This window comes from Hyaloscypha bicolor, assembly GCF_002865645.1.
Source record: "Hyaloscypha bicolor E unplaced genomic scaffold K444scaffold_183, whole genome shotgun sequence".
NCBI classification, from domain to species: domain Eukaryota; kingdom Fungi; phylum Ascomycota; class Leotiomycetes; order Helotiales; family Hyaloscyphaceae; genus Hyaloscypha; species Hyaloscypha bicolor.
The window spans coordinates 2,478,367-2,497,476 of NW_020194685.1; the positions used below are offsets into that span (position 1 = coordinate 2,478,367).

Below are 19,110 nucleotides of genomic sequence, written 5' to 3' on the forward strand. Positions count from 1 at the left end.
ACTGTCCAAAAACCATTTGTAAGCTTTCAAAATGAACAGTCGGCTCGGATGAAGTTACAGGAGCATGAGAGGGAGTCGGTTTATAACAAAGCCGGAATTTGTGTATGGCCATGAGGGTAGACATGCCGATCACTTGTGCGGGAATGTGGAAAATGGTTTGTCCTGAACCGGATAAAAATACACCCATAAACCTTCCGTCTTGAGAGCTTCTTGACGTCTAACGACATAGCAAAAGTGGGGTTGCTAGCAGTGATATTTCAATTTTGCTAGGGAAACTTGCATACGAAGGCCGACGGCATTAAAAATCGTCCATATTCGCTAGTCAAGGAACACCAATATGTCTTAGTTTTGAAAATTGTGCGTCACAACGCCACCACATTCGTATGCTTTAGTTTGAGCTTGATAGAATAGAAAAGAAGCTCAAGTATCCTTCATTTGTATTTTGGTGACTTTAAAATTATAGGGACGTTTTTCGCGAATTTTTGAATGGGGGGGAATGATTTTTAAGGCTCTCGCTTAGCAATTTAGACGATTTTTTAATGCCGTAGGCCTTCGTAAGTGGGCACAAGCCATTGAGGGGTAACCCCGCAGTATCGGACTTAGATCTCAATAGGGGAACTGTCCACCTAAAGTTGGATTTAAACATGCCAGGTAGGTCACCATGACGGGATGGCGCATGGGATTCATATCTGCCTGTTTTCCGAATTGAATCTTGCGGGAAAGGTGTCTGCCGTGACCCACGTCAAAGTCTATGTGCCAAGCATAGCAACAAAGCTTTGTTAATCTGCTCTGGTAATGAGCCAACCTGTGGATCCTACCGCTTTGCACCGAGGCTCCACTGGAATTGTGGCAAGCTCAATCCCGGGTCGAAATCTATCCCAAGCTTTCTGCGTTACAGCTTCAGCGGCACATCCAAAGCCCAGCGCTGAATGAGTGGGTAACTCCAATGCCTGGGACTAACAAAGTAATGTTTGGCTTTCACATTGGGTCGTAACGAGCTCCTACTTGGGGCTGGCAAGGAAACTCCAAACCCCCAAATTTAATCAACTGGCTTCGTGCATTGGCGTGCTCGCTTTAGGTAATCTTTCTGGAACTTTCAAGACAAATGAAACAGCTTGACAAACTGCCAGCGGCAGGTACCATATCAACTGCGATAATAGTAGCTCAGAGTGCCATTTCCCAGCTCTAAAGACTATGGATTGGTATCACATTTGACCTCCTTGCCGTCCCCATTCAACTCTGGGCTCGTTCGTGTCGGGCTAGTCTTTGTGACATGCGGGGCCAGATATACCGTGCGATGTCTGGGCGAGTTGAGTATGCGATGTAGCCTCTCTATTCTTCCAGTTGGAATGCCTCATATTCGAAGGTTCACGATACGGTCTTCAAGTGGGGCAACCTTCGAGTTAGAGTTGAAGGCTGGTGCTTGAGGAGAGGTGGAAACCGGCTTCAACCTGTGAATCGGAAATTAGCATAGGGCAGAATCCACTTCCCGGATATTATTAAATAAATTTAAAAAATACATATATTATAATAGCCGGTTCCCCTCCCACTGCGCTTCGCTTATAGTCGGGATAGGCAAGTGTCTCGTTTAACCAAGTGTCCTATCGAGAAAATACAGGCCTTAAAATTTATATATAATTCTTACCAAAAAACGCGTCTTGTAATTACGCGTTTGGCCCAACTTGTTAACTAATTTATTATTTAATTTATATACAAAGTTTCCAAAAATAGGTATACCTTTATTTAATTCTACCAGAATTAGGGAAATATCCTGGAAGTATTTCTATTATTTATATACTATAGAAGCTAATTACTACCGTATCTTTAATAAGGCCTGTAAATAGTACTTTGAGAATAATAATAATTTAGTAATTACTATTGCAAGAATATATTATATTAAAGAAGCTTCTTTACAAAAATCGGTATTTTATAAATATAATAAAAAAAGAAACTTCCAAGAACTCTATAATATATATAATAGTAATAATAAGATCCTAAAAGAGATATAAAAGAAAGTAATTCGGTAATATTACTACAAGTAATAGAAGGCTAGTTTAGGTACTATATATTAGATAGTTTAAGCTATAATTACCTATTTAAAGGCTATAAATACTTCTTTTAAATCTAATAATATATCTAATATAATTAGATTAAATCTCTCTTAAAATTACTCTTTTTAGCTAGTTAATTTAGCCTCTAAATATAGAACTATAAGACACTTTATATAATTAAAACGAAGCTAATTATATATATATAATTCGCGTTTTATATAAAAGAAAATATTAGAATATAATTTCGGAAATATTAAAATACTTTAAAAAAGCTTTATATTATAGAAAGAAAAAATATACTAAATAAAAATAAATTAAGAGCCTGTATTAGTTACTTTACTAATAAATATATAATTATATTTATAGAAATAAAGGAATTATATATAGCAAGCTCTAAGAATTATAAATTAGTTATAATAATTAAAACTATTTATATAAATAGATACAAATCTCTTTCTTTATTTATAATTACTTCTAGAAAGAAAATTATAAATAATTAGATATTAGAAAACCTAATTAGTATAAAATATATTAAATATATTTTTATTAGATATATAAATAATAATATAGCTATAAAATACTTTTTCTTAATAAATATAAATCTTATATTTATAAATTCTTTTAATTAAAGGCTAGTAAATATAATATTAAGCTTTTTAGTTCTTCTTTTATTTAATATATATTCTTTAATTATTTAATATTAGTATATTTCGCTTTTAGAAATACTATTATAAAATAGTAATTTATATAGCTTTCTAATCTCTCGATTTTAAATATATAATTATTTTCTTTTTATAATTTTATTTTTATTTATATATAAATAATATAAAAGTATATAATTAAGAATATCTTTAAAATTTCTAGTATATAGCCTATTAATTATAAAGCTAGAATTAAAAAAATATAATTATATAAAAAGAATTAAGGTAAAGAATAGCCTAGATTTTTATTATTATTTATCTACTATAATAAAATATAAAATATAGCTTTAATTCTATATATATTTATAAATTATAATCTTATAAAGTTTTTAAATAATTTAAAAGAAACTTAAAAAATTACTATTAAAAAATTAATATATAATTATAAAAAAGTTATAAATAAGCCCTTTTTATATAAGCTTTTATAAGACTTTGCTTTTTGGGCCTATCTATAAGTATAATAGAGCTTTATATTAAGATTAAAGAAAAGAAAAATAATAATAATAAAAAGGCTCTTTATAAGACTAAAAAGAAACTTGCTATTATTATTAATCGAGCTAAAAATTATTTTAAAAATACTAGTATTTAAGCTTATAAGAATAAAAAAGCTAGATTAGTTAGAATTATAGAGTATTAATTAAAAAACAAACTAATTCTAGTAAAGAATATAATACTAATTTATAAATCTAATAAAAATCCTATAATTATTAAATAAACTTGCTATAAAAAGAACTTTTACTTTAATTTACTAGCTTAAAGTATTTCCTAATAATCTAATCTCTAATTAGCTAAAGATACCAAATACCTTTATTAATAAAGATAAAGATATAGTAATTAATATTATAGAACAGAAATATTAAAAGAAAAATATAAGAAAATATATAAATTCAAGTTTATTTTCTTTTAATTATCCAGACTTATTAGATATAGAAAGTAATACGGGCTTAATTAATAGTATATAAGCAAATACCGATTTTATATAATTCTAGATAGCTTTGTTTTTTTATAAATAGTATTCTTAATTCTATTATAAATATTTTTGATTTTATATATAATATATACTAAAAATTAAATACTAGTTAAAATCTCGATAGAATACTTAATTAAATAAGATACTTACTTATCTCAATTATAAGTAAAGTATAATAAGAAAGGAGCCGGCTATAATACCAAATTTAAAAATTATTAAAATTAATTAAAAATATTTCTAAGTTTTTTTAAACTTTATATAAATAATTTTATTTATTATTTTAAAAAATTAGTATTTTAATTACTTAATAATATATAAAATATAAATCTCTTATATAAAAATACATATATTAATATAAAAGATTTAAAAATCTAAGCTTTATTTTTTTATAGATATTTTAGTATTGGTTTACCAGGAATATATAGTACTATTATATAGGTATAGAAGTGCTATTTATATAAGGTTAGTAAAGTTATTATTTAGAAGTAGGAATTATAATATTATAGTATTAATATGCGATCCCTAAATCTACTAAGCCTAAAGGGGTCTAGTCTACTAGTCGAGTTACTAATAGGATATAAGGTTATATAACTATATCTCGTATTTCATATCCTATTACCTATATCCCGTATCCCGTATCCCGTAACTATATATGTGACTTCCAAAGAAATAGCTATACTAATACTAGAAACTCTCTAAAAAACACAAAAAACAGTATCTTCTTTTAATTATATACAAATTCCCTAATCCGGCCTAGTACCAGATTTTCCCAAACGCTCTATATATCCATATTACTTCTGAGGTTTTGGTTATATATTAAAGGCCGTAGTCTTTTATATATAACTTCCCCTCCTATAATATCCTCTTATCTCATATATTTATTTCCTGTCCTATCTATACTCGACCCATTTCTCTATATCTAATTATATAGTATTTATATTAATTAGATACTTGAGAGTATTTATTAGCTTCGATTTTATTATAGAATCGGCAGGATTTAATTCTTCCTTAATTCATTTGATTTCTATAATCTCTTATTATTTATATACCTAGTAGAGGTATATTATATTAATTATTAGACGCTTTTCTCGAATAGTTCCCAATTTAATAAGACATTTATATAATAACTTCGAATCCGTATAGACTACTAGTAATAGTTCTATTTCTAGTATTCTATTAATTATAGATTTGACTAAAGTATCTATATTAAAGCCGTAAGCCATATTATAGAATTCCGAAGCTAGAACGCTTCTGGTAACTCTCTTATATTTAGTAAAGAACTAGTAGATAATATTAGTATATCTAGTTCCGTTTACTAAAACTAGAATATATCCGATTTAGGAAGAGAGATCTCTATTATTTATAAATAAAGTATCTATAAAAATAATTAAATATAAGAACTCCTTTACTAGCCTTACAAATCTTAGTCCTCTGGCAGTATTCTTAATTTGCTATTAAATATACTTATTAAGTGCCTTTATATTAGTTTCCGAGAGTTTAATAGCTTGAATAGTAATTAATAGATTATATAAAGCTTCTGGTTAATAGACTAATATAATATATACTTCTCTAGTATATTGGGTAATATATTAGTCCTTAATAGAGAGATCTTAATAAATAGTACCCCTACTACTTATAGTAGTAGTATTTTTTATAGAAATAGTTCGAAGGTTTTTATACTAGTATTCCTATATAAGAGTAATTCTAGTAGTATCCATATAGATAATACCTCTATTAAACTTGAGATTATAGTTAATAGTAAGGCATTTATACTCCTTGGCCAAGAACTTAGCCTCTTAGAGCTTTAGTTATTCTATCTTTATAAAATCATTATTTCTAATAAATAGGGTATTATTAGTTTAAAGGCCAATGATTCCGAAGAGTTACTTGCTATAGAGGAAGCAAGAATTATAAGTTAACTATTTTATAGAAAGCTTATTAATATAATAGAAATAGTAAGTTTTAACTAGTGGTCCCTAGCTTCCGGTATACTATATAATAGTTTTATAACCTTTAGAACCGAATTATTATTCAGATTTAGCTCTCTAGTAAGCTTATAAGATAGGTTAATATAAAAATTATAGTTAAATAAGGTTATTAATTAGATATAAGCTTATAAGATATTATATAAATATAGCTCTATAATATCTATTATTATAATAGTAATACTAAGGATAATTCTCTGGCTAATATATTAAATAGTAGGTAATTATATTAATATTATATATTTTTTGCTATTATTATAAGCCTGAATAACTAGTTTTGACTTCTTAAACTCTCTCTCTATATCCTTATTCTTAATCTTATTAATAAACCGGGAATTAAAGATATATACTTTCTTTAGTACCTGAGATCTAGAAATAACTTTAAATATACCCTTTTCTAGGAGGCTAGTAACTTCAACTTAACGGGAGTTCTTATATAGGTTATTATCTTATAGGAATACTATAATATCCGGGTTCTTATAAGGGTATCCTCTATTATACTTTAATAGAATAGCAGGAATAGCAGGAGAAATCATATCTATATTACCTTTAGCCTTACTATAGAGTTCGGAAACAGGTTCAGGTTCAGGGCTATTAGTAATAACCTTAATATCCCCTATATAAAAGGGCTTTATAGAGGTTAAGTAGAAAGTAGTATTACTATATAATAGAGCTAGTATATAGTTCTCTCTATTAACGGCTACTAGCTTATATGGCCTATTCTAACTGCCAGATTAACCGGTATTCCTTTTATACTATATAAGAATATCCGAATTTAAGGGAAGTTTATAGATATTAGTAATACTGGAACTATTTCGGATATTTAGGGTATTTATAATCTGGTATTTAGCTCGAAGCTTCTGAATTTCTACTATTATCTTCTTGAGTACTACCGATTACTATAATATAGTTAGTAATAGAGTATTATATTCGGTTATTCGGGATAAAGTACTATAAACCAAGAGGGTTAGGATAATACTATTGGGTCTAGTAGAATTATTAATAGCCTTAAAAGCTATTTGAAATATAGTATTCTTATTAATTCTATTAATTTCGGCTATAATAATAAGGTAAATATATTAAATCGGGCTATAGTAGTATTTTATAATTCCGACGGAACTATAAGCTTCTATAAAGACGATTTTGACCTTGATTCCTATAGTATTTATAAACTAAGCAAACTCCTTATTAGTAAACTGCTTTCCGGTATCTGCTATAATCTAATCGAGAGGGCCTAAATAGGTATTAATCTAATACTACTTTAGGGTATCCCAAGTATATAATATACTAATATTTTAAAGCTATTAGCCGGCTTAATATCTAGTACCTTTATTAATAATATAGAATATAGGCTTACCAGAAATATAGAAAATATTAATAATAATAGAATAGTTAAAGCTAATATTATCTCTTAAATTAAACTTAAATTATTCCAGTAATCGTCCGAATTTCTGGTATTATTTATAGTATTTTATAAGGTACTTAAGGGCTTTTATATTAATATTATAGCCTGCTTATTCTAGTATATTTCAAAGCTTACTAATAGATAAATAATTAAAATAGTAATATAAATATTATAATTCAATCTCTATAAAAAAGCAGGAATTATAAGTAAAGAATTCGGAAATAAAGCTTTATAGAATAGTATTCCAAAGTAGGAAAGAGTATCTAAAATATTATATTACAGGTATAAAGCATTTATTAGAAATAATGAAATAATTAGTAAGATTATTAAAATAGACTCCTAGTTTGTCTATATTAGTCAAACTAAGTAAAAATAGAGTCTTTATAAATATAATATAGAATTATATTTACCTAATTAGTATTCTTATTATTATAGATCTAATAGAGGATATAGATCTAATACTAAACTAGATATTAACTTAATCTTTAGTAGTTTTATTAAGTTAGATATTACTATTAGTCTGCTATAAAGCTTGGAATTAGTTAAAACTAGTAGTTAAGAATCTAAAGGCTCTGGTATTAATTATAACTCTATAAAAATAGTAAGTATTATATCTTAATATACTATTAATTATAAATATCTGGGTATCTTCTATCTATTTAATAGGTTCTAAGATATAGTTTTTACCTATTATCTAATATATAAGAGAAAGGGAAGTAAGGTTATTTATAAGGGTATTAGTTATAGGAATAGCAGGAGTAGGGGCTATAGAAGCAGCTAGGAAGCTCTTAACAGAAATAAAATAGGAATTAGAATAATATTTCTCTCCTTTATTCGTTTTTACTAGTAAGGCTTTAAAAGCATTACCTACTAGTTCGTTCTTACTATTCTTATTATCCTTTTCTCTTTTGAATTCGGTAATATATTATATATAAGTACTATTAAAGTATTTATTAAAGTTATAGGTATTTTGGAATCTAAATTAGTAAATATTTCTACTCTTGAATCGAGCCTTTTTAGCCTCTTATTTCTCTAGTATATACTTCTATAAGCGGTATTCGGATTTCTTATATATAAAATACGATTTCGGAGTATAATTATTATAATTACAGGGCTTGAAGTAATTATTATAGGTTCTGAAGTTATAGCTAGATCTGTATTAATAATTTCCGGATAAATGGTAGTTTAAAGGATTTTGAGAATAGTATTATTAATTAGTAAAATAGGTTTCGGTAGTAATTTATTATTTCTTCTTATAGGTAGTAATAGATAATTAAAGCTTATTAATAAGCTAGCCGAGATTATTAGAAGAGTCCGAAACTATATATTAGTATACCGGTAAGCCTTAACAGGAAATAATAATTTTATTATATAGGAATTCGGTACTTTATAAGGCAGGAATAAGGCTATACTATAATTTATATAGGTTATTAATTAGTATTTAAATAAGCTCAAATATTGTCTTTTTAGGGTTCTTTATTATTATAGTTACTAAGGTAATAGTATTCCATTTATTTAAATTTCGATAATAGAAACCGGGGCCTTTAAAAAAAGCTATAAATATTTATATAGGCCTCTTTATATATATAGCTCAAGAGCTAGTTATTATAGAAGTAGTCTTATACTAGTCTCTTTAATATAGTAGGAAAAGCTCTTACTAGTACCTCTTCTAGAAGCTCTATATATTAGTAGATATTAAGGAAAATAGTGAGTTTATAATCGAAACTACTATTAGTTCTATTATACTTCTATATTTCAGAATATATTTTTACTACTTCTCTAATAAGCTTTCTAGTAGAAATAGTAGGTACTAATTAATAGTAGTTCGGGTTTAGTAGTAATACTAGTAGTAATAAAGGTAGAAGTAGTAGATAGCCTTAATTTAGAAAAGGTAAATAGATAGCTTGATTTCTTAATTGAGATTATCTAGTTCTCTTATATCTAGTTCTATCTAGAATAAGATAAACCGATATAATAGGTCCCTAAAGAAGATCTATTCTAATTAGATTATTATTAATAATATTAGCTTTGTTCTATATACTCTTTATTTCTTTTTGGGTAAGATTAATAAAGGATTATATAATAATAAGGTTTCTATAGTTCTATTTAATATAAATACTACTATACTGAAATTAGATTTAAAGATTTTATATAAGTATATAGTTAATTAGATTATATATTATAGTATTAAAGTTTTTGAAATTATCCTGAAACAGATCCTATAGATTATTATTACTCTTCCTATATAAGATATACTAATATATCTTAGTAGTTATATATTCCTGAAGTTTAGCCTTTATTATAGTTATTAGATTAATATTATTCTCTTATTTCTTAATTAGTTCCTTTCTCTTATTAGTATCTATACTAAACCGAGTTCAGGTTCTTTCTAGTATATATATATGATTTATAGCAGGAGGGGTTTAAAGGTAAGATAGTTTATAATAGGTTTATAGAAAGGATTTAATAGTAAAGATATCCAGATACCTGATTCAGATATCAGATATTCCAGATATCTAGGGATATTATAGGTATTAAAGTAAATATTTTACCCTTAAATATTTCGTCTATAATAAGAAATTTAGAAAGTGAAATATTATGATTCCGGAAGAATCTAAAGCTCGAAGGACTCGATTTAATAGTAAAATCGAAGTAGTAGTTAAATGGCTTTAAGGATATATATAGGGTATATATTCCGGAGAGAGAGTTCTATAGATATAGATATTATATAAGTGGAAAAGATAGTTTCCAAAAAGGTAATCTTAGGGCCAAAAGAAGTTAGTTTTAAAAAATAGTAGAAGTTAAATAGATAGATAGTCAAATAGCTAACCGCTTATTAATTAGTAAGAGCTAGATGTCTTCTTTATAGGCTACCGAATACTTTTATAAAGTTAATAAATAGTTCCCTTCTTTAATATAAAATAGACTAGATTTATCTTAGGCTACCGAATACTTTCAGGACTAATCTAAAATCTTTTCTAATCTATATATATAAACTAATTAGTATTAGTTTACCAGAAATATATAATACTATTATATAGGTATAAAAGTACTATTTATATAAGATTAGTAAAGTTATTATTCAGAAGTAGGGATTATAGTATTATAGTATTAATATATAATTCCTAAATCTGCTAAGCCTAAAGGGGTCTAGTCTACTAGTCGAGTTACTAATAGAATACGAGGTTATATAACTATATCCCGTATTCTATATCCTATTACCCATATCCTATTGCTTATATCCCGTATTCCGTATCCTGTAACTATATATATAACTCCCAAAGAAATAGCTATACTAATATTTAGTTTTGTATAAATTAATTATTAAAGATATTTTTTAAAAATAAAAATAAATTTTTTATAAATCTTTAAAATATAATATATATATTTTCGATATTATTATTAATATTATATAACTTTTACTATTTTTATATATTATATTTAAAAGATATAAATATATTAAAGTTATAAATTTTTGCAATTTTATATATAATTAGATATGTATTTAATCGGGCCGTATATTTAAATAAGAGTTTAATTACTTACTTTTTAAGTATTTAATTAGAGAATATTCCGGAATAAATAACCTTAAGCTAGAAAAAGAATATATAGCCTAAAATTAATATTCTTATAACTGCCTAAAAAACTAATAAAGAACCAAGTTCTTACTATTCTCTCTTTTTAATATTTAAAGGACATCTTTTTTTATTTTCTTTAAAATAATACTTTAGAAATTTGTTTATTTCTCCTTAGTAACTATTAAGTCTATTTTAGTTAGTTATATTTTCAAGATGTAAGTTAGTATTCTATAAGTATAAGATCTTGCCTCTAATATATATAGGCAATTCTATTTAATACTTTCTATCTCTGGCATGTTTTTTGTCGCAGCGCAAGCTCTCAGTTGTGAACAGGCCTATATTCGAGTAGAGTACGATCTTAAAGATTTCCCATCTATTAATATTGATGCGGCAAAAGTAACGGTCGAGAATGTGGTTAATGGTCAGCTGAATACGGGCTGTATTGATAGTATGGATGAACCGGCGTTTGATCCATGCTGGTATTCAAAAGACGGGCATGCAAATACCATTGTGTGTCCCTTTCGGTTATTCCGGGTTTCGAAGGGTTGTGCTCTCGATAAGCAACTTAGCGATGCCTTTGTTGTCCACTCAGATGATGGATCATTTACAACTGCATGGCGAATAATTGAAATACAACTAGTTGGCGATGTTCATTGTGGTTAATAATAGAGAGCCTAGTAAGCTGGAATTGGAAAGAAGTCCAGGTATAGGGGTGTTGTATATAATAGACTAAATGTTCTGTGAGGGTAGGGGAATACAAGGTTAGCAAGTTTAGTTAGGGGTCGATGGGAGTGATAGCCTCTTTTCTAATATTTAAGAGGCAAATCTATTTGGAAGCTAATGGATTTAAGGGGAAAATAAAGCTTATATTAGAAACTTATATAAACGAGTAAAAATTATAAAAATTTAAGTCACAATTCGCCCTACTAATTAGAAATTAAAGAAACTTAGCTAAAGAATTAGTGCTAACGCGATGGAAGTTGCTCTGACTCCAGCCTCAATATCACGATGTCGAGGCCGAATCTAGGGTAGGTAATAGTGCAAACTGCAGTCCAGCCTTCAAATTTGAAACTGTAGTTTAGATTTGGCAAATTAAACTGGCAAGAAAAGGCTCAAACTGCAGTTTAACTGCAGTTTGGCAACGGTTTAGTGCAGTTTAGTGCAGTTTACATACAAATTTTGCAGTTTGGAGACCCTGCACTAAACTACACTGAGATACGCCGAGGCTAGACTAAACCCCTAAACTGCAGTTTAGACTGGACTGAGGTCAAACTATTACCTACACTGGCCGAATCTATTCCAAAGTGGCCGGGTGTCAGTGTTGGAGCCATTGTGTAAGTCATGAGGTTGCTTCTGGTGCAGCGGAGGCTATAATGCGTGGATGGGGAACTTTGGAGTTCTGATGTTTTCTGGAGGTTTGCTTAGCAGGGGTCATCGCCCAAACCCCCCACGCCTACGCCACCAATCCCCCCCCATTTTTCAGAGTCTTTGGAAAATTCTCAAAACTTTCCAGATTATAGAGAATACTCGAAAAATTATGCATATCGTATTAATTCTTCGAAAATTGTAATGTTAAGGTCTCCAAAATCCAAGTTGAGCGGGAAGGGGGTGTGGGCGATTGGTGAGTGACACCTTCTAGCGTGTCGAACTCGGGACTCGCTCTCGTGTTTGCACTTGGATGGAAACTTTATGTCTCCATCCCCAACTTCATCAAAAATCCTCTCAACAACAGTATGCATCTCAGATGCAGTTATTTTTCTATTTGATTCTATCGTATAGTACAGGCTGGGACTGGAGGATTGCGAGTGCAACAGAGAGCTGGGCTTTCGTCTCGCTTCGCGGGTTGACAGTAGATGGAGGGATGGCACCTGCCAAACCGTGTTTTATTGCGGCATTCTGAATCAGGCCCCAAACAATCAATTGCTTTGTCTCTTGTACTTGCATTCTTATATTTCTATAAGAGGGATCTATCGTTCTCGAACAGCGTCCATCCACAAGCTTTGTCACATGCAACCCCCACCTTTCTAGCTTCCGTCTTTCCCCGCTGAATCTGACACTGTTTAACTTGTATGTTCGATGATTTGATCACTTGCTCTATTTTGTTGAAGATTCAAGTGTGCCTTCTCATCAATTTATCATACATGCGTTGCAGAAGACCGAACACCTAAGTACATCCGCAACGCAACTCAACGAGGAGATTCGGACCCGATCCCAGCACTGGAACCCTTGATACCAGTGTATACGTCAGGTCCTCTTGATCGATTTGTGATCCAAGATGTCAAAGCACACCCATAGCAAGCCTAAAATTCTCTCATTGATGCCGTTCAAGGCAATTGAAATGGAATATCTCAGTGACTTCAAGACTCAGTTCATAATTGAGGTAGGTCTCCACAATTAACGGGATGGAGTATATCCACTGAGACCCAAAATAGGAGCTGAATGTCTCAAATCGTGAAGAAGCTATAGCGGCTATCAGATCAAATGTTGTGGAGTCTGGGCCATATGACGCCTTTATTGTTCTTATGGGCACGAAACCATATGAACCTTTCACTCCCGAATTCCTCGCTCCCCTCATACCTCATTGCAAAACTATAGTATCTGCATCTGCTGGATATGACAAGTTCCCTATCGACTGGCTCACCGAAAATGACATTTGGTTTTGCAATACCCGAAATTCCGTCTCTGAGCCAACAGCAGATATGGCAATGTTCCTCACTCTTGCAGTCATCCGGGATACTTCTCGAGCCGAGAAATCTGCAAGGGCTGGTTTGTGGCGGAATGACCATGTGCCATGCACTGATCCAAGCGGTTTGAAATTAGGCATTATCGGGATGGGAGCGATCGGAAAGGTATGACTACGAATCGGCCGTGTGTTAAATTTAATTGACAGTGTGCCAGCACCATGCAAGGAAAGCCTCGGTGTTCAATATGCACGTTCAATACTACAATCGCCGCCGATTGCCTCCTGAGGACGAACTCATATACAATGTGACCTACTGCGAAACTCTTGAAGACCTCTTGAGAACTTCAGACGTCATCTCAGTCAGCTGCCCTCTCGACGCAACTACCAAAGGGCTGCTCTCTCATAAAGAGTTCGCTCAGATGAAAGATGGTACATTCTTAGTCAACACTGCTCGAGGAGCAATCATCGACGAACATGCCTTGATTGCTGCTCTGGAAAGTGGCAAAGTTGCTCGAGCAGGCTTGGACGTCTTCGAGGATGAGCCGGAGATCAACAAATATTTTATCGAGAGTGATCGCTGTATCATTCAACCGCATCTGGGTGGTTTGACGCAGAAAGCCAGACGCGATGCTGAGAAGGAATGTCTTGAGAATATCAAGTCTCTCTTCAGTACTGGTCGGCCAGTGGCACCAGTCAATGAGATAAGCCGGAGGTAGCGTCCGGCTTTTGCCTGAGCGAAATGTCAACAAAGTGAGATTTCTTTCAGGTGGAAATGAGTTATTTTGTTTCGACTTGCAATTTGTGTCCCACAGTGTGAAGTACACCCGACATAAACCTGATGATGCAAGCAAGCGATCGTACATTGGTGGCAAGACGAGGCTGTGAATAATTTTCATTCGCCTTCAGAAGTCTGTAGAAACAAAGCCAAAATCAATGTTTCAAGTACCCTCTACCTACAAGCACACTCTAGTACATTTCCAGAATTTCCATTACACTTAAGCAGACTCGCAGAGTTGTGGTTTCAGCAGCCCGACTGTGGAAAGCAACCATCAAACTATATCCACCCCCACCACATAAGCTCAAATTGCAGTTTGTACACGCAAAACTCTCTTCTAGCAGCGTTATCATCCAAGCCCCCAAGCGCATTCAGGCCAACTTAGGAAAAGAACTAATATTTGAGGCCAGAAGCCTTCTAACCTCTCTCCCTTAGCAATAACCCTCACCCGAACCTTCTCCACCACACTCTCGAGTCCACCCCCCCCGACCAGCACACCCAACAACATTACTGATACCATCACTATTTATACCGGCCAAAAACGGCGCCACAGCCGAGGGCCCCCAAGCTCCAGTCCACATTCCCGCACGTACGTTGTAGAAGGCCGTAGCACGAAGAAACCCCACACTAAAGAGAATAAGCAGCGCCGGCAGCGAAATCCAAGCCCACTTGACCCCAATGCAGGCCTGCGACTCGAGCACAATTCCCATTGCCCACAGAGCCGGCCCACCTTCGCCTCGCTGCCGCACCATAGCCATGGTAGTGCCCGAGATGCTGCACTCTATCCAAGTGCCGTTGCTCAGAATCCTGCCGGTGGCGAGGGAGAAGGTCATGTTAGGCGACGTGGCGATCTCGAGGGCCGAGGTCTGCGTTTTCTTTAACGGAGTTAAGAAAGCAGCGTTTCGTTCAAGACAGAGTTTACAACCCTGGCATTGTGCGTCTGGATGCAAGGGTAGATAGAGCAGCGTACGGTCTAAGGGTGCTTGGGACAACTCAAACTTGGTCACGCCGTAAGTTTCAGTGTCCAGGCCGTTTCCCCTTGTTGGTTTGTGGCATTGTTGCCACCGCTGTTGAAAAAACAGGAAAGTAATTGTAGTACCGGATGATTTGCCGAGAGGATGGATCGATGGCCATGGCAAGAATAGAGATGAACGCGCTAAAGCTTACAAGGTGACTTGGACCATTATTAGCCGCAACCCGAATCGAAAGGGCAACACACAATGCTTACTGTCCGCGAAACGATGAAAAGGGAAGCAAAACAGCTCCCCACGGACCGCGACTCTCAGTGGCCTCAACTCTCGAAACCAGAGCCACTTCATCTGGCTAATGCCTTGGCACCGGGTCAACACCAACTAGTTCATCAACCCAACAGTCAGACCCCGATCCATGGATATATGCACCTGCAGCAACTGGCAGCATGTCAGCTGCCTTCATGACGGCTGTGAAAATAGAGGCCCAAGAGTTAATCGAGATGGTGTCAGGTGAGTTAGGCGGTGGTTGTCCTGATACACGGCCAGAATCGCGATGATGGCGATGAGGCAGGCCATCGCCATGCCGCGGCTCAGTAACTCTAATTCCAGCGATCGCTACATTCTCCCAGGACCCGCAAGTACACAGTTCTATGTGTTCGCTCACCACTGTTGTTTCTCATCTTTCATTGATATATCAGAGGTCACCGAGGAACTGAATTGAGTAGCAGCAGGGCTCTCAACTTCTGGAAATTGTGTATTTGTGTCTTGGGAGTGCGAAGCCGGACTTTTAGTTCTGCCAGTGTCGTTTTGGATGCTGCCGTCGAGCACGACACGAACGCCTAGGTGATCACTTTGATGTTCCGAGAGCGTATTGGGAGCTCTGCCAGGCATAGGAAGCGCAATACTGATATTGGTGTCGGTCATATCGATGCCGTCGAACGAAGAGTGGTGCGGGAGTCAAGGAGCAGAGCAGACTTAACCCAGGGCCAGGAGCAGTCTTATGAGCTGAAAGAGAATTCTCTTTCAACATCATGCTACACAGTATAGCCGCAGGCGAATGGCCCGTCCAATGAGGATATACCTGGTATGCAGGCTCAGCATTTGCCCCATGTCAGAGGATGCTTGTAGAAGATTTCCTATATGTTCGGAAAGTTTGGTGCAGTTGGCGAATCAAAGTGATCGAAATCGATGAAAAAGAGTTAGGTATGGGTATAAAAGCAATTCTGGAGGCCGAGAGGCTCAGGATGTTGCGTGGTTGTAATGCACCCTTTCTCCGCATGTGGCGAGGTCAAGCCAGCCTTCTCCCCTGAATATCTGCAAGCGGTGCGTCCCGTCCCGAGGAAAGTTTTCCCGAGCCGCAAGAACACCGCAGCGCCGGAGGAGGGAAGTGGTAGGGGAGAGAAATATGAACAGTTTTAGGCGGGGCAAATGTGCTGAAGGGTACATAGACTTGAAACTTGTGTGACCTTCCTTGAGGATTCGGTCCATACATCAGTTGGAACGCAGGCCACGACCCTTCATCTGCTTATTAATTGGAAAGGAGACGTCCGGCGGGAAATCTTTCGGGGCAAATTATTGCCCGATCCCGTTCTGCACCACCTTTGTGCGAGCGCAAAGCTCATCCGGTGAGGCTTTCGGCGCACATTGGTAACGACTATCGAAAAAAGAACTGGGAGGAATGGGGCCGTCTAGCGCCTAACAAACGGTATGCGTAACTCGCGTAAGCCTCACTCGAAATTGTTTTGAGGAGAACTCACCGAAAGCAGAAATACTGATTTGAAAACAGTCTCTTCGGTTCTCTTTTCGTTTTAAGTCAGGCCCCCGAATTACGATAGGCTGCGTAATTCGCTGGGTTAACGAGAAGCTAGCCCCCCCCCCCCCCCCATGCGATATTGCAGTCCCTATAAAGGGCGAAAGTGAGTGGCGAATAAGGGGAAAGGAAACCGACACCCCCAGGTATCGTCGTATTGATTAGAGGTATCGATTGGGGGCCAGAGTGTTAACGACTTGTAATTAGTTACTTAAGCTCTTGGAAGCCTTAAGTTAGACCTTTTTTTAATATAAGTATAAGCAAATATATTATAAGGCTCTTTTATTTAGTTTTAGGGTCTTAATTATTAAATTTCTAGGCTTACTTAAAATTACCCTTAAATTTTTGATTATTAATTTCTTTAATTTCAAGAATTCTTATTAATTACTATTTTATAAAAAGTTTATAAACTTAATTAGTCTTATAATAAAATTTTATTAATTCTTTATAAAGTAAATTAAATTTAAAGAAAGAGCTAGATTTCTAGTATTCCTGTTCGAGCGCCTCTACTTTGGGTTGGTAAGTTAGTCTGGCCCCCAATCGACACCTTGTGGGGGGGGTTATAGTTTTACTTTTTCCGCGGATGGGGCAGTGATTGATACTGGCGCGGGGTACTAATCCTCACCCCCACTCTTCGATATTGTTCGGACGCCACTTGTACAACCTCATCTGTATTGACATTATATCTTTACTGCAAAGATAGCAGTCTTTATTCGCTAATCTACAAGGTCTCATATTCCTCATATCAATCTCCTTCCGTAAGCCGCTGATTATCTCGTCACCGAGTTACCCCACCGGACTTTATCCACATCATGGGAGATGTTAAACCTCTCATCAACGCTCTTCACCCCTCCGTGGTAGATAGATTGGATCCTCAGTTTGCTGGAATTTACACCAAATATCAAGGTGCCAAAACTTTTCAATATTTTCCAGCCTAGAATGTATTAAAATTGGCTGACAATAACCGCATCCCAGCGCCCAAAATCAGAGCCGACCAAGTAACCTACGAGGAATACAACGCCGATAGATCCAAATACACCTTCCCAATCGCCCCGGGTCCCTGCCCAGAAGTAGGCTGCATCAAATTCTTCACGATCCTCGTCTCAGACCCAGCAGGAGAAATCACAATCCAACTCTTCGCTCCCACCGAAGATGCGATTTCCAAAGGCGGCCTGAGAACGAAAGACGGGGAACTGCCAGCTCATGTGAACTACCATGGCGGTGGATTTGTCATCGGCAATCTTAAGAGCGATGAATCTTGGTGTCGACAAGCATGCCAGGATGTTGGCTGTCTGGTGATTAATGTCGATTATAGATTGGCGCCGGAGTTTCCGCATCCTGTTCCTCTGACTGACTCCTGGACCGCTCTCACGTGGGTGTTTGATCACGCGAGGGAGTTGAGAGTTGATTCTTCGCGGGTGTCTATTGGAGGGTTGTCTGCTGGTGGGCATATCGCCGCTGTACTCGCGTTGTTGGCAAGAGACGACCCGGAATTACCGAAGCTGGTACTTCAAATGTTGGTTGTACCAGTCGTGGATACTAGATTCATTCCAATGGAGGGCTCTTGTCATCCTGATGTACCATATGAGAGTTATATCAAGAACGAGTTCGCTCCCTGTCTGCCGCTCAACAGGTTGAGATGGTTTTATAAGTTGTGGTTAGGGACTGATATGGGTAAGTCACCTAAACTCTCGGAGAGACTTGACTAATTACCTGCAACAGAAGTAAGAAAGAAGATAACGAAGGACTTTCGAGCATCGCCTATACTTGCAGCATCCCACGCAAATCTCGCTCCGGCTTCGATTCATGTCGCCGGTGTTGACACTCTAACTTCGGAGGGGATAGCATATCATGAAGTGCTCACTAAAGCGGGAACATCGAGTACTTTGAAGGTTTATAAAGGATGTGGTCATCCATTCCGACATTGGGATGGGCAGTTAGACAAGGCCAAGGAGTACGTGCAAGATACTACTACGGCACTAAAGAAGGCTTATAAACATGACTGAAGACACTAGGGAACGCACTGCAAAAATATGGTATACAGGATTCTTCCCATGCTTTGACCGTTGAGATTATGGTTTCCTTTTGTCTAGCTAATATCCTTTATTCTTATTAGCCTACTTAAGGAGAGCTTCTCTCCTAGCATTAGATAACATTAAGCTTCTATACTCATTTGAATCA

General features: G+C 34.7%; 2 protein-coding genes across 2 annotated transcripts; both read left to right on the top strand.

The window, feature by feature from the left end:
• Window positions 1-12,965: 12,965 nt before the first annotated feature.
• Window positions 12,966-14,089, top strand: K444DRAFT_547423 (glycerate-and formate-dehydrogenase; the record flags this gene model as incomplete). Its single annotated transcript, XM_024876304.1, has 3 exons — window positions 12,966-13,070; window positions 13,123-13,539; window positions 13,589-14,089. 3 exons carry the CDS (start codon window positions 12,966-12,968, stop codon window positions 14,087-14,089), a joined length of 1,023 nt encoding a protein of 340 aa, XP_024727520.1.
• A 3,526-nt stretch (window positions 14,090-17,615) lies between these two features.
• K444DRAFT_621994 (alpha beta hydrolase fold-3 domain-containing protein) lies at window positions 17,616-19,080 on the top strand. Its single transcript, XM_024882014.1, has 3 exons — window positions 17,616-17,835; window positions 17,905-18,603; window positions 18,652-19,080. The coding sequence occupies exons 1-3, from the start codon at window positions 17,742-17,744 to the stop codon at window positions 18,933-18,935; spliced, it is 1,077 nt and encodes a 358-aa protein (XP_024727521.1). The 5' UTR covers window positions 17,616-17,741; the 3' UTR covers window positions 18,936-19,080.
• The last annotated feature ends 30 nt before the right edge of the window (window positions 19,081-19,110 follow it).

Bases quoted from the DNA above. Each gene is read 5' to 3' on its own strand.
- K444DRAFT_621994 (XM_024882014.1), top strand. From the start codon at position 17,742: ATGGGAGATGTTAAACCTCTCATCAACGCTCTTCACCCCTCCGTGGTA. The intron at 17,836-17,904 runs GTGCCAAAACTT...ACCGCATCCCAG, and splicing joins AATTTACACCAAATATCAAG to CGCCCAAAATCAGAGCCGAC. The intron at 18,604-18,651 runs GTAAGTCACCTA...TACCTGCAACAG, and splicing joins GTGGTTAGGGACTGATATGG to AAGTAAGAAAGAAGATAACG.